At 36.2% G+C, this 14887-nt stretch overlaps 1 protein-coding gene across 2 annotated transcripts in view; it reads right to left on the reverse strand.

Moving 5' to 3' along the window:
- The window catches only part of ADCY2 (adenylate cyclase 2), a 203942-nt gene that overhangs the window by 104550 nt on the left and 84505 nt on the right, over positions 1 to 14887 (reverse strand). For both annotated transcript variants that reach the window (XM_021546893.4, XM_085571707.1), the window contains one exon: positions 230 to 379. In XM_021546893.4, coding sequence (XP_021402568.3) covers positions 230 to 379 — 150 coding nt within the window. The remainder of the gene's footprint in view (positions 1 to 229; positions 380 to 14887) is intronic.

Below are 14887 nucleotides of genomic sequence, written 5' to 3' on the forward strand. Positions count from 1 at the left end.
TTCATAGAACAAGTGAGAAAAAAACATATTTTGACAACAGAAATAACTGTAACACTTCCCTACAGTCAGATGGAAATTGTGCACAACCATATTCAAAAGACTTGGCATATTTCATGAAGTTTAAGTAATTCAGTAAGTGTTTTCCCATTAAAAAGCTGGATTACATAGTGACAAATAGGGGGACAGTGTGCAAACAGAAAAGCAGACCCAGACAGGGATGTTCCTTTACCTGTTGCCTCTTCTCAAACTCCAGCTTGATACGGGACTTGATGCAGTTGCACGTGTCCTGATACGTCTGCTGCAGGGCGAGCTCCATGAGGTGTTTGTGGTACGCTCCGGCCAAGTTCCCGCAGATAAAAATTATTACATTTGCCAATATCTAAAAGGGTAAAAAATAAAAAAAAGTGTCAGGTAATTTATATAAATGTATTAACAGAAATTATTCCTAGCTTGCAATGAAAGATTGCTGCAGTTATGTATTTTGCTTTTGTTTTTTTCTAGCCAAGGTTAACCTTTCAAAAAGCCTTTAAAATTCGTGGCAACATCCAAAGTAATAATAGAATGACAGAATCAGTTAGGCTGGATACTTTTTAAATTTAGGATTAAACTGGAATGAAAATGAACATGTTTGCCTACTCAATGAGGTACATGTTTTCTGAAAAAAGAATTTCAGCTCATGTTAGAGCTCACTGCTAAGTATTAATTAGGTGGGATCATCACCTACTCATGTAAAACAATAGCTACAGCTCCTCATAACAATATTGGAAGCCATGTTATTGCTATGCTCTTTTAGCAACGTTTTCTTTTGCAGTGCCATATGATTAAAGGTGAAAAGTTTCACCTACACACATGAAAAGCCTGACCTGCATTTTACCTCAGCTGGATCCACTGCTATCCATCAGTCAGCTATAAATAGTAACCTTGGTGATGATAAGCAGTGTTTAAGGAGCAAGAGCTGACAGCTGTCTACTAGAATATACTTTTCCTTACTACCAAAAAATTGCATTTGCCTAAAACACAGAACTTAAAGATTTAAGTTTAGGGGGTCACACTTGCAGCATCAGATGCCCTCTGCAAGAAACAACCCAAAAACACAAGAAATAAGTTTGCTTAAAAAATGCAGGCCTTTTTAGCACTTGACCTTTAGAAAGGACACAATATTATGTGGTGATGTTAATACTTTTAACTCTACCCAGCTTATTGCTGCAAATAAAAGAAACACATTTATTCATTCTAGCTCAATCAGAGCAAAAGAAACACAGTAAAGTAATGAAGCCAATTCCTAATTCAATAATAAAAGTAATAATAAAGATAATATTAAATTGAAGGTGAGATACAGCTGCAGCTTGCTCAGAGCAGATCTCTATCGTCTCTACTGGTGAGGCCCTAGTGCATCATCTACCCTGGATTACAAGCACTACATGATGTCATAGTACTCATGATCTGGAAGAAAAGGAGGAAGAAAGGGGGCAAAAATTTTGTTAACTCTCCACAGCTAATCTAATAATGAAGTTTATGATAGATTTCCCTGGTGATCATTCATGGGTTGGTTTACCTATGTACCAGGCAATCTTTTGTGAATTGCTACTAGTGAAAGAGATCAGAAAAAAAAGTCCAACAGTGTGCTACAGTGGTTCAGAGAAAAATGATATATTGTCCTATTAACAGAACTCCATCTCCTTGTGGAATACATTTTATTCACAAAAAAACTCTCATGGAGTTTTAATGTTTCTTTAATAAATGAAAACTTTAAAATGAAAGATTTAAATATATGCTTGTATTTTCCTCAAAAATTTTAACAGCATTATATGCAATACTTGTTCCTCCATCTGTGACATTTCTGACATCTCACCTTTTATGGCTCCACAAAGCTAAAGGCAGGAGCTATTCACTTTTACTGCAAAAATGATCAATGTTTTCAGTTTGGTAGAACTTTTTTTTCTGTCCCTAAAGCTTTAATGTCATGGTATTGTAATGTTTCTAAAAGCAACATTTGAGTTCTTAAATTTTTCTAAAATAGATAAATCTAAGACAATGGCAAAAATGTACATATTTCACTTTCTCCAAAGAACTTCTGTTAAGAAATAGAGAAATAAGAAATAGTTTAAATTAAACATTTCACAACAGGCAATAATCTAAAAAAACCCCACAAATATATGAGATTATGGTATACAGCAAAACATTTGACCTTAAAATATTGTATATTTCTTTGTAAATCACAATTGCTCGATTCTGCTTTGATGTCAGCAGACATGGATTAGTGAACAAAGATCTTGTGTGACAGATCACAGTTACACAGGGATAAGGGTCTTCCAACTGGCAGTTGTTGCTGGGTTTTAAACTGAAATCATGAAGTAGGAAAAAATGCCTGAAAATAAAGACTGCTGGGCATAGAAAATGCTGAGATACATAGTATGAAGGTTTAATAATGAAATTATCACTAAACTGAACTGGAACCAACAGTGTGCTGTCATAATCTCTAGGTAGACGTCACTCTTGAAAGCCTGCACACACACGTACTAAATTAATTGTCCAGCTTCATAAAGTCTTAGACCATTTAAGCAAAACTTCAGGAATATAATCAATCATTTTTTTTTTTAAATATACTGTAATGGGTAGATGGAGGAGTAAATTATGAGTATCATCTTCACAGTCATAGAAAAACAGATTACAGTTTTATGACTGAAGTAGTTGAAGTGAGAAAATAGATGGAAACAAGTGAGTGACAGGCAAGGAAGCTAATTAACCAGGCTTTTTAGATACTCAGTAGGGTAATTCAGCCCACATGAAGCTCTGCAATGGCTTCTAGTACCTGAACTAAGCAGTTGGAAGACAGTGCAAGGTATCTCAGCCACTGCCATACATAGTGTAGATCTAACAAGTAAATGTGTAAGTGAATATGCAGGTAGAAACTGTGTTTAAAACACTCTGATTCTTTAGGCTAGCATGGAGTTCATTTGGAAATCTGTCACTAAGGGATAAAATTAAAAAAAAAAAAACAAAAACAAACAAACAAACAAAAAAAAAACCAAGAAATGAATGAACTGGTTTCTAAACAGATTTTTTGTGCCTGTATTTATTATGGCTTAAGTGAATATTTCTGCTATTGAGCAAAATGCATCCTGCCAATAGAGAGTTCAATAGCAAGTGCAATTACCATTCCTAAACAAAATAAGCAACATTATATACTTCTTGCTGAATATCTCTCCTCTCCCAAGTCTGCATTTTCTGCTGAATTGCAGCCCAGTTTCAACATGAGCTGGACATGACCGCCATCCCAGGTTTGTTCTAAAGTCTCATAGGCATTCTCCCAGAGAATTCTCCCAGAGGTTCAAAGTCTTCCTCAGTCCAAAAAAATTAACTGACCTTCCCACTTCTTAGCCAAGTACTCTAATCTATATGCAATCATATAAAAGATTTCTTCTGTTCAGGCATCTGTTCTGAGAAGATGCCATGCTGTGAATCCTACAAGTACCAAAAAACTTGGAATGAAATTGTGAGTCTGATCAATCTTCTACCTTGTCACTTCTCTAGGGTAGAACTCTGCACTGTCTTTTCCCCCATTTTTTTTTTCTCGCCTCATCCCTGCCTCCCCCCAACCCTGGACGTGTATTAGATAATAAAAGCTCTGGTGGATCTCCTGGTAAAAAATTCTCCATCTTTCTGTGATAACTCTGAAAACTGTGCAGATAAAACTGTAGCTGAGAACATCTGTAGAGAATTCAGGAATCAACGACACAATATGGTTAGGGATTTCTCCCAGGAGGACAAGCCCGAGCTGTGGAAAAGAATGTAAATAATGATGGTAACTCAACAGCAGAAAAAGACCAGAGTGACCTCAAAGGCAGTATTGCATGAACCTGGTTCACACCTGTTCTGGTTTGAAATGCAATCTGGGACAACACACTTTATGAACAGGCACTGTATGACCAAAACCCCAAAAGCCCACAGTATACATAAATTCTACTAAGCTCCCATTCAATTCACCATAAGGAAACACTGAGCAACACACCAGAAGCTCCCATCTCTCTGTACAGTCAGAGTGGAGAGAGAGGCAAATCTATCTTATGGGCCATCTGCATCCCTTCAGATATATATATTAACTGCACACTGTGCTGAAGTTTCTGTTTTATCAATGAATAAATTCCATGTCTACAGAAAGTGATCTAAATACGAGTCAAAAATGAACACAAGGAACACCAAGATACCACCAGGAAGCATCTCTAATCACTTAAGGAACATAATAATGGCTGATGTCTCCTCAGTCTGTTCTGACCTACAGAAAGCTCTGTGTGCTTCCTGGCAATGGGGAAATTTTACATTCAAGCACAGGTATTGTTTCAGTATCAGTGAGTATCAAGTAATCAGATGTCTAGTGCTTCACTATCAAAATAAGCTGTATTTAAAAGCAAATGAAGACAAGGTAAAGTAGCTATGACTAATTTCTCAAGAGAGTACTACAGTTCACTGAGTTGCTCAAAAAAATGTAGTACCTCATATATAAGTTCAACTGATGAAAAGTACCCACAAAGTTATACACATACAAAGAAGTACTATGATATATAAAAAGAGAAGAATTATAATAAAGGCTGATGATTCTGACTGAAGCATAAATAATTTGTTAAATATCTTAGAAACTGCTGTTTAAATGCTGAATTTAAAAATTAGAATCCTCCATAGACTTTCCCTGCATTGAAAGCTTCCAGTTTATGAGTTACTTTGCCACATTTCTTTCCTCTTAGATATTTTACATATACTTCCAAAATACTGCATGAACAGAACTTTTAAGAACAACAACAACAAAACCAACACAAAGTATTAACAATTTTTTCAATAGTTAAATTTCACTTTTCTTCTGGATAAGAAAACTGAAAACATGAAAGCTGAGGGGTGGGCAAAATTGACTATCATTTATGATGTCTGCATGGAAATTAACATGAGAAAAAAGAATTCTTATGTCATTGCCTAAGTTCAAATTCTTTAGCTCTTCAAAGATGAATTGTCTCTCCCTTCATTTGATCTTCCATGTGATAGTTTGTGGTGTGACCAGACAAGCAATGGAACACATTTGTGCTGCTCTGGAAGCTGTAGAGCTTTAGACTCAGATATAATTTGGCTAAAAACAATGGGGTAAATGCTGGGTAGAACTGAAAAGCAGCATTTTAGAAGGAAATGCCTAGCTGCCATGGAAATTAGTTCTTCATTTGGTCATCACGCACTATGCCCAACACCATTATTTTAAGTAGGTGTACTCAGAAGATTCTCCAGCTATTCCATGCAAATCTCTTCCACATGGAGCTCTGGCCAGTCATACAATGTTGCCTTTTTCTTCTTTCAGATTTCCAGACCTATAGAAGTCCAACATTTGAATACATTTCAGTGCCAACAGCTTTTATAGCTATGTCACAGCACACAAATAGGATGCCAAATTTGAAAATGGGAGACGTTTTGCCATATGGCAACCTCTGTTTCAAAAACAAGGAACTTTGGAGAAGAGAAAAATGACAGGGCAAAAGTTTTTGTTGCTGACCTAAAACTAGTGATCATGTGGTGCCTGATCTACCAGCTGCTGTTACAGAAAGCAACACCTGGACTTTTCTGTATTTAGTGACACCACTAAGTTGAGGTCTTTATTATGAAAGCTCCTGTGTTTCATGAAGAAATGTAGAAACCTCTTAGATTTCTATTTCTGTTTTAGAGATGATGGTAAAAGTTTATGAATTCAGGTAATTCAGGTACAGAACATGACTGGCTGAAGGACAGAGAAATTATGGCAACTGCATACTTACTTCTTCATGAATTCAAAGTAAAAAATCAATTTCTTTAATCACTGAAAAATTATTTTAATAGTCTGAAAGGTCAATGATATTTAAATCTGTAAATACTTATGAATGCCACAATGAGAACGCAGTACAGATGAAAAGAAGAAACAGAAAGACCCAGTATCCTCAGATATTTTGTCAAGGAGAATGTAAAATATTTTACAGCAAGCTAAGTAGAAAAAAAAGCTGCAATATTGCAAGAAACAACTCATTTAAAAGAAAAACCACAAACCAACCAAAAAACCTTCTTTCAACTTAAGACTTCTCAAAATAACTGAGAAGCAACAACAACAAAAAAAATTTTGAATTACTCGGTATCCCAGATGGTTCCATATTTTCAGTGTTAAAATAAATTTGGTAAAGAGTCTCTCTGTGGAAGGGGAATTGATATCATTTTACAAGCCAGGAAGTTGTGATATTGTGTTCTAAGTGGTATTTGTAATTCTCTTTGTAGATTTTGCAATCACAGCATTGAGGACAGCAGCAGGATATTCCTTTTTTTGCAATGTCTATGTTATTTCTTATGATTTTCTTTTTATCATTATTGCAGATTAAACTTTCTCATAGCTTGAAGCTGTTCTGTGGAATGACTAGAATTATTTCCTTCAGCTCTAGGCATATACAGACCCTATCTATATGCCAGTGTAGATAAAAATATATCATAAACTCTAAGCTCTTTAATCAAACACAGGAGAAATAAACTAGAAACAAGAATCAGAGTTATGGTTCCTTTAGATCACTTCTGTGTAATACATATAATCAATATCATTGTCTCTAATTAATGACTCTTAGTATTTTGAATCTTTTTTTTTTTTTTTTTTTTTTTTTTTTGCCAGAGGGGAATTTATGTTGTCCTCACTGAGAAAGAAACAGGCAGACACTGCACTCTCCTGCCTGCCTGCAGAGAGATCTTTAAATCTTTTGTATTTACATGTACCCCTGGGGTAATTTCATTTCTTTACTTCTAAAACTGATCTTCAAATGTTCTCTCAAAAAGACTGAAATATATTTTTTAGCTTCTGGATCTCATGTAGGGGTGAGTATTAGTGCTCTATAAGAAAAAAAAAAAAAGACCATAAAATTAAAACAATAATTAAAAAAAATCTATGGAGTAATAAATCTATCTTTGTTACGGAAATAATCCTATGCCTGATCTTAAAATGCCTTCAGTCTTTTCCAATAAATCAGGTTTACTCTTAAAAAAAAAAAAAAAACACAAAAAACTACAATCTCTGATATAAGTACATTTACAGGACCAGCAATATACTGCCAAGTTTAATGTGTACCACTAGATTACTCCTTACTTGCCCTGATTGGAAGTACTACTAGGCTGTCTCTCCTGCACTGTCTAGCAGCCTTCATGAAGTTTATTTCTCATTATTATCTACCAAATTTCCCAACATTTCTTCATATATCTCTAAACATCTCTCCTTCTGACAAGTTTTATAGAAATTAATGAATAGATTCAAAATCTACCAGGAGAAGGAAAGACAAACAGATAAATGAACCAATGATCACATATATGCTCATTATTAATGTACTGATACACCTAAACCTCAATAACTTATTGTTGATTTCAGATTTCTCCCCTAATTTTTATAGTTTATACTGTATGTAACTGCACTGCATATTAATATGCTACATGCTCTCAGTTATCAATATATTTGGAAATTAAAATCAATGGACAGTTTAGAATTACACAGATAAATTACAGTAGGAACATATACTCAGGAACATATACTCAGTGTAATTTTTCTACTACATTTGAAACAGTTGGCAATAAATATGTGCTTTGATCTCTTTGGTAAACGTTTTGAAATGGTATTTTTTATGATCACTATATGAAATTCTGATTTATTTAAGCATGTTTTTTTTTAGGCAATATTTTTGTCTATCAGTGTTACCAATGACCTGATAAGTTTTTTAACTGGATACACTTAAGAATTTTTCCTGCTAGTCTGATGACTATGACAAACTTTAATCAAGCTGATTTTTCATAATTTGGCAGTCTTTGCTAGGAATAAGTGGTCTTTGGCTGTATAGTTCACAGAGAATGGTGTGGAGCAGAAGGGAGGATAATGATAGTGGTGTATAAATGAGGAAAGTGATGACCTAGAGAGCTGGATTAAATGGATTCCAAAAAGTCCTCAGAGTTGGAGTTAGTAATTATGACAATCTTACAAGTGTTTTTAATGTTTTTTTAAGAATTTGTATTTGTGTTTTGAAATATGATGAAATCTCTAATCAGTATTTGGGCTAATTCTTAATTGGAAGTCATCTAACAGAAAAATTTGCTCTCAGAAAACCTGAAAGTTCTATTTTCTGGTATCAGGAAAATTCTGTCAAGAATAAGCAAGGTGGGACAAATAAAATACTAAATTTGGGTAACATTCAGGAAAGAATGAAGAAAATACTAAAACCTCTTCATGTTGTTGGTGCCAATTCATTCCATCCGTACATAAAACACATCATTTTTCTCTCCTTCATGCTGCAAAACTGTAAAGATGACATTTGTCAGGTCAGGATTTCTACTCCAAGCCCTAGGGTGAAGCATCTTGGATACCCTGAGACAGTTTTTTTTCCTAAACCGCGTGGTTTGTGGGAATATATTCTAACACCTTAAAAGTTAGCACAGTACCTCCAATTCATAGAGCAGAATCAGTCATAGAATCCTTATGGTTGGGAAAGACCTCTAAGATCATAAACATTCACCCAGCACCACCATGTCACCACTAAACACTGTCCCTAAGTGCCACACATTTTTTGAACTCTTCCAGGGATCATGATTCCACTGATTCCCTGGGCAGCCTGTTCCAGTGCCTGACCACCCTTACAGCAAAGCTTTTTCCTAATATCCAGTTTAAATTATCCCCTGGCACAACTCGGAGCCATTTCCTCTTGTCATCTTGTTTGGTACTTGGGAGAGGAGACCCACACCCATCTGTTTAAAAGCCCCTCCCAGGCAGTTGTATAAAGTGAGGAGGTCTCCACTGAGCCTCCTTTTCTCCATCATTTTCTATTCATGCCAGCATTAGTGACAGCCCCTCAGAGCAGCATATTCACTGCAGGCACCTAAAATACTACACAGCATTGTTAGGAATAGGCTATTACTCTCAAACTAGCTGAGAGCAATGATTAAACAAATGGAGGTACTTGTCCAGGGAAGTACAAGGAAATACTACCTTTTGCTCCTTTCAAAATAGAATGTGTTTATCTCATTCACTATTTATACAGTTTCATTTTTTGCCTCATGAAGACACTGAGACCTAAAGTCTCCCTGACCCTTTCTAGAACCTTTTTAAAGTTTATTTTCACATTTTCTATCTTATGGTCGACAGGAACCAGGGCCTGTTTCAGACCAACCTGTATGTGCTCTCCTCCACTAGTCCCTCCAAGAAGATTTTAATGTGATATTTTCTTCAGTTTCTTCTTCACTGAACAGGCATACAGAAATTGTTTCTCTGTGATAGCCTTGTCCTCCCTGAGTATTTTTGTAACCTGGATCTCAAATGTCCTTACAGACTCTCTGAAGAAAGTCCTTTTGTTACTCAAGTGCTGAAGCAAGGACCCAGCAAGCAGGGCAGGGGAATTGGTTTGGTTAACTGCCATAGCTCCAGTTGCTATCTAAAACAAATTACACACTTTTAGGTGTATGTTCTTCAAAATCCTATCTGACCAGTGTAACTGCATACAAAGGCATTTTGCAACACTTTAAAAAACACTTGCACAGATGAAATGTTTTCACTTTGGCTAATTAACTTTAGTGGTGCAAATAGATTCCGAAATTGCTGATAAAGCATGCTAATTAGCAGAATGAATAGCAGGAAAAAATTGCAGCTACAACAGGCACAATCACAAGGTGGATTGAGATAGCTCCATAAGGTATTTTATAGCTTGACTACTGTGCATCTAAGACAAATGTTATTTTAACAGAATTACAATTTAAAACTGTTTATGGTTATGTAATATTCAACCTAAAATTTTTATTTCTATACTGTAATTTTCTTGCTCATAATTTAATTTACTCTTTCCTGTGTTCAAAATATTCTCTAGAGGTTTTTGCTTGGCAAATAAACCTACAAATTTTGTGCACAATACAAGAAGTGGCTTTTAGGTTATGATTGCTGGAGGGAAGATTAAATGCTAAACTACAAAGTTTTCCCTTCCAAAGATTGTATTTCAAAAATCAAATGTGTTTAATACTGTGAACACAAAGACAAATAGAAGTCACTAAAGTGGCAATAATGCCATCTACATTATATCTACATCTCTGCCTTACTACCAGATTTTGCATTTAACACACTTCTTACAAATTCCTTTAAAGTTTGTATACTACATTTCTACATATTTTAGAAACAAAAAGCTGTGAATCTATTATTGAAATATATCGTGATGCTTTGCAAAACTGAAAGGCTTTCCTGTGTACAAAGAGACGTTACTAATAATATGAAGGAAATAATACAATTGCCAGATGATTGCAGTTACATTGTATTTATTAATTTCTGACTTCATTCCCAAATGTGACTGGAATATTACTGGGACACTATGGATAAATTAGAAATAGTCACATGAAAATACAATCTCTTTTTGCAAATTCTGATGCACACGTAGCAGCAAAAATATAAAACCTATTTATCTTCTCTAATGTTTTTAGTCTCCTGTCTGTCTTTATAAAAGGTCCCCGTTTTGAACCTGGCATGTTCTAAGATAATAGAAAAATTACATCCTAAGTGCTCCTAAGCAGCAATATGAACAATGCAGAAGGTGCATATGACTTGCAGGACATTTTTCTGCATGGAATGACTACTTTTTTATTTTCCACATGAAAAATAATCCTGTACAAAATGCAAATTCCTATTTAAACCCCATCAGTTTCAGTTGCTGATACTAATTATCTTTTACAGCAAAGTAAGCTTCACCCTGCAACCAGCCTACCTTTTAATAGTACAGCCTGCCACTTGAAAGATTTGATAATGCATCATGAAGGTATGAAGTAATACTACATTAAAGAAGACCTGGGGGCAGTATTTCTCACATACCAACCCTTCTTTATCAGAGAAGGCTGGTAGAGCATCAACATATTGAAAAGTAATGTGCAGGTCTCAACACCACACTGAATAACTAGATTTATTTTGTTTTTCAGTTATGTTATTTAAAACACAATTTCCCAAAACTGTAAATCCACATACATACTAAGTTAATTTTTCTTCACTTAATGTCTCAAATTCAAGTTAGTGAATTTGGATATTACCCATGTTCATGTCTGGGACTGTATAACACCCCTTGTTCTGTTTTATTAATCACTCAAACATATTCATGGGAGTATTTCTCAGTTCTCCAACAGGCAACATTTATCTCTGCTTTCAATATCCCAATCCAATCAATGAATGCTGCTGCCTTGTTATTGACCATGTTCTGCAGAGAAAGGTTTCCAATATACTTTTCTCTTTGTGGAAAATACAAAATCACAGCTAGGAACCCACAGTTACCCAATGGCTCTAAGCCTACAAATTCACTCCTTTCCTTCCCCACTCCCACTGCTCATCAGATATTTCTGAGCTGTGGGATGCTGAAGAACAACACTGGAAAACCTAAGCTGTTCCAACTCTCCAAGTTCATTTCAGCATGAGTTAATCACTCTGCACAGAACTCCTCTCCAAGCAGTTTTCTGAGACAGCCTGCAAACAAGAGGATCCATGGAAAATAACTGTTACAGAAGACTTCAAAATTAACAGGCAGGTCAATCGCTGAATGGCCAGTTAGGTGGGCAACACCAGTAGCTCTGGCTTTTGCAAGAGCACAAAAATGGGTTTGGCCCCTGCCATCAGGGCTTCTTGAAGCAGAAGCATAAGAAAGAATATGATCAGCAGCTCACAGGAGAACCCCTAAATGCTGGCCCCAAACCAAAATGATGGGAGCCACATGCAATAGTCACAGGACAGAAAATATATATCCCACCACTTCATTGCTTAAAATGCCAAATAAGGGACAAAATGAGTAATCACTTAAAGAACAGGATTGCAATGAGTAAGGAACTTTGTTTCCTCTAGCCAAGGCTTAAAATTCCTGTGTTGTATTAGTGCTCCTTTATTTGGTTACTTTGCTTAGATTTTTCAGTTCCTTGCACTGAAGATTCTTTGATTTGCTGTCGTGTATACATTCAAAATTCACAATTCAAAATTGTGACTTTCGTTAGTCTTCCTACAGATTTCTTAATCTTCCTCCACCTCCACTTCTTTGCGCTGAATAGGTGGTGTAGACAGTGTCCTGGGGGTAACACAGTAATGGATAGTGAATTGCTCCAAAGTGGTCTTTTGCAAGGCACTCTTCAGGAGAAGAAATGAGCAGCAATATTATGGCTATTAGAGACAGCTAGCTGGGCAGCACTGCAAGGAAAGTATAGATGTACAAGCTGTGGATGAGGCCACCATTTTATCAAGGCAAATGAAGACCCAGTTGCAGAAGAAACCAGCAATGAATAGAAAAGAAATCCATGCTTTTCAGAAAATAAATATTTTATACTCTTAATCTGTTCCTACTATGAAACATTGTTCATCAAAAGTACTTCATACATTGACAAAGAAAACAGTTGTATGATTTTTTTTATTGGTGTTTTGCAGAGCTGCCAACATATGCCAGCATGGCTGAGGGCAGGTGTATCCTCACTCCAGATACCAGCATGTACAGACCTTTCTTAATTAGCACTGTGATGAACATGCTTATTGCCTGCCAAGTGACAAAAAAAAAAAACGGTCTGTAGACAACACACCAAGAGAGTGCACTGCTATAGAGCCACAGAGATTATTTCCTGGAAATGTATTTTTTCCCTCTAGCACAATCTTAACACTCCTCCTTTCATGCCATCCTGCATTGGGAAGTTTCAGACTCCCAGATAATAGGAAACTGTCATTAATGTCTGAATTCATCCTAAAGAGAGAAGGTAGTTAATAAAAATGAAGTGCACTCTATACTAGCAAAAATTTATCACAGAAAGGGAGTTTCATTAGCTCTGAAACTGGAGAAGCATTCTGGGCCACTGTCTTACATTCAACAACACCACCACCAAAATCAGGACTTATCTATAAGGATAATTGTCCTCTCTTGTTAAGAAAAACTGGTGGGGATTTTTCCAAAAGCCATCTGCTATTTCTACATCAAAAACTCTCTTTTGATTTGTATTCTCTCCACGTTTGCATATCACAGAATCCAGATCATCTTTTCCAAGTCAGCATGCCTGGAGATGGCCTCAGATGCAAAAGATTCAGCACAGTATGTTTCTCAATAGTTTGTTAGAGACCTTTCAGAGATCCAGTTGACAGCTCAATTGAAGGACACAATGGGATGTAACCACAAGAGCTGAGAGAGCCTGCTAATATCATTACAAGGCCACTCTTAAGTGCCTTTAAAAGCTCATGGGGACCAAGGAAGGTTCTTGAGTTCTGCAAGAAAGCAAATATCACTCCTCTCTTCAAGGAAGATAACATCACCTTGATCCTTGGGAAGGTGATAGTACAAACCCTCTTAGAAACAACTTCCAACCCTATAAAGGACATGAAGATAACTGGGATTAACCAGCATAGAGTTATGAAAGAGAAATCTCGCCTGGACAACCTTTCTGTAATGATGCCAGTCATTACTGGCATTGTGGCTGAGGAGGGAATAGTTGATGTGACAGGGCTTTGAGTACACTCATAAACCCTTCCCAGCCTCACCTGGTGCTTCTGCTGTCATCCCCAGGCCTGGGAGCTCTTCACAAGCATAGCCTGGGGCCTTCAGCTCCTGCCTGTGCTGTGCTGGAGGAATGCTGGTCTCCAGCTAAGCTGTGCCTGACCACAGACATCCTGGAGCTGTGGATTGACTTGACCTCAGCCCTGCATTGTCACTGTGCATGTGCCCATAAATTGCTGGATGTGATCCTGACCTATGCATGGGCTTTCTGGCTTGACCTTGCACCGTCTCCTCACTGTGATTTTGCCTTTTATAGGTCTTGTCTCTTGGTCGAACCTGGTTACAGTCTCTGGGCTTGCCTTACTCAAATGCTGTAGGGTTGAGATCAGAGCAGTCACCCTGGCCCTATTGCACTGCTCCTTATTTGATTCCTTGCAAAGAGTTCTGAAAAGAAATGCCATTCAATTCAGTCAATTTTCACTAAAATAATATGATTCACCCATTAACTTTAGTTCACTGCCTTCAATATTTTCAAGCAATTTCACTGGATTCAGGTATTGAAAACATAATAAGAGCTTTATAAACAAGCAATGACAGGGAAGATTAAATTCATGAGGTATATTTCTATTTGTTACACATTAAAATAGCACACTAAGGTAAAAAGAGGACATAATGTCAATGCTATCTAGCCTCTTTCCATAGTGAAGATCCATCAATAGGAACATTCTGGTCAATTAACACATCAAGTTTCATCCATGTTTCATCAAAGTATCTTTTATTTACAGAATAAATGTGCATTGAAGCATTTATAGCTTTTGAAAACATGATTTCCAGGTACTGTAATCACACACCAGGAATGTTTCATGTGGATTAATGCTGAAGAGTTGCATTTATATCATCACTTCTAGAACTCACCAATGTCTCTAAACTTGGGCTTCAATCATTGCTTTCATATATGCTTTTATGAATAACAAGTTACATCTGTGCATCATCTTGCAGAATAAATTATCTTACTATACTAAAATATAATTGTAACTATCAGCTTTAGCTGATATATGCAAAAGACTTTTCATTGTATACCCATATATTGGTGAAAATCCAAAAGTTCATGAACTGTCACATGAATTACTAACAAGTCCATCTTTTAAATTGCACAGATAATATAATACTGGAAACTAAGCAAAGTGCAGTTTTGACTAAAATCAGGGCTAAGTCCTAGGAAAGTTGATTATTTTTTAACTTTCAGACTTATTTCCCTAAGAAGGCAAAATTACAAAATATGTTGAAACTTTTTTTATTAAGTGCCATAAAAGGACTGATACAGTCATCAAATCTTTCACTAATTTCCATATCACTTAAGGTATGTTTGCAAACAATGGAGGTAATTTTTATACATA

Source organism: Lonchura striata, chromosome 2 (assembly GCF_050655825.1).
Source record: "Lonchura striata isolate lonStrDom1 chromosome 2, ASM5065582v1, whole genome shotgun sequence".
In the NCBI taxonomy this organism is placed as follows: Eukaryota; Metazoa; Chordata; class Aves; order Passeriformes; family Estrildidae; genus Lonchura; species Lonchura striata.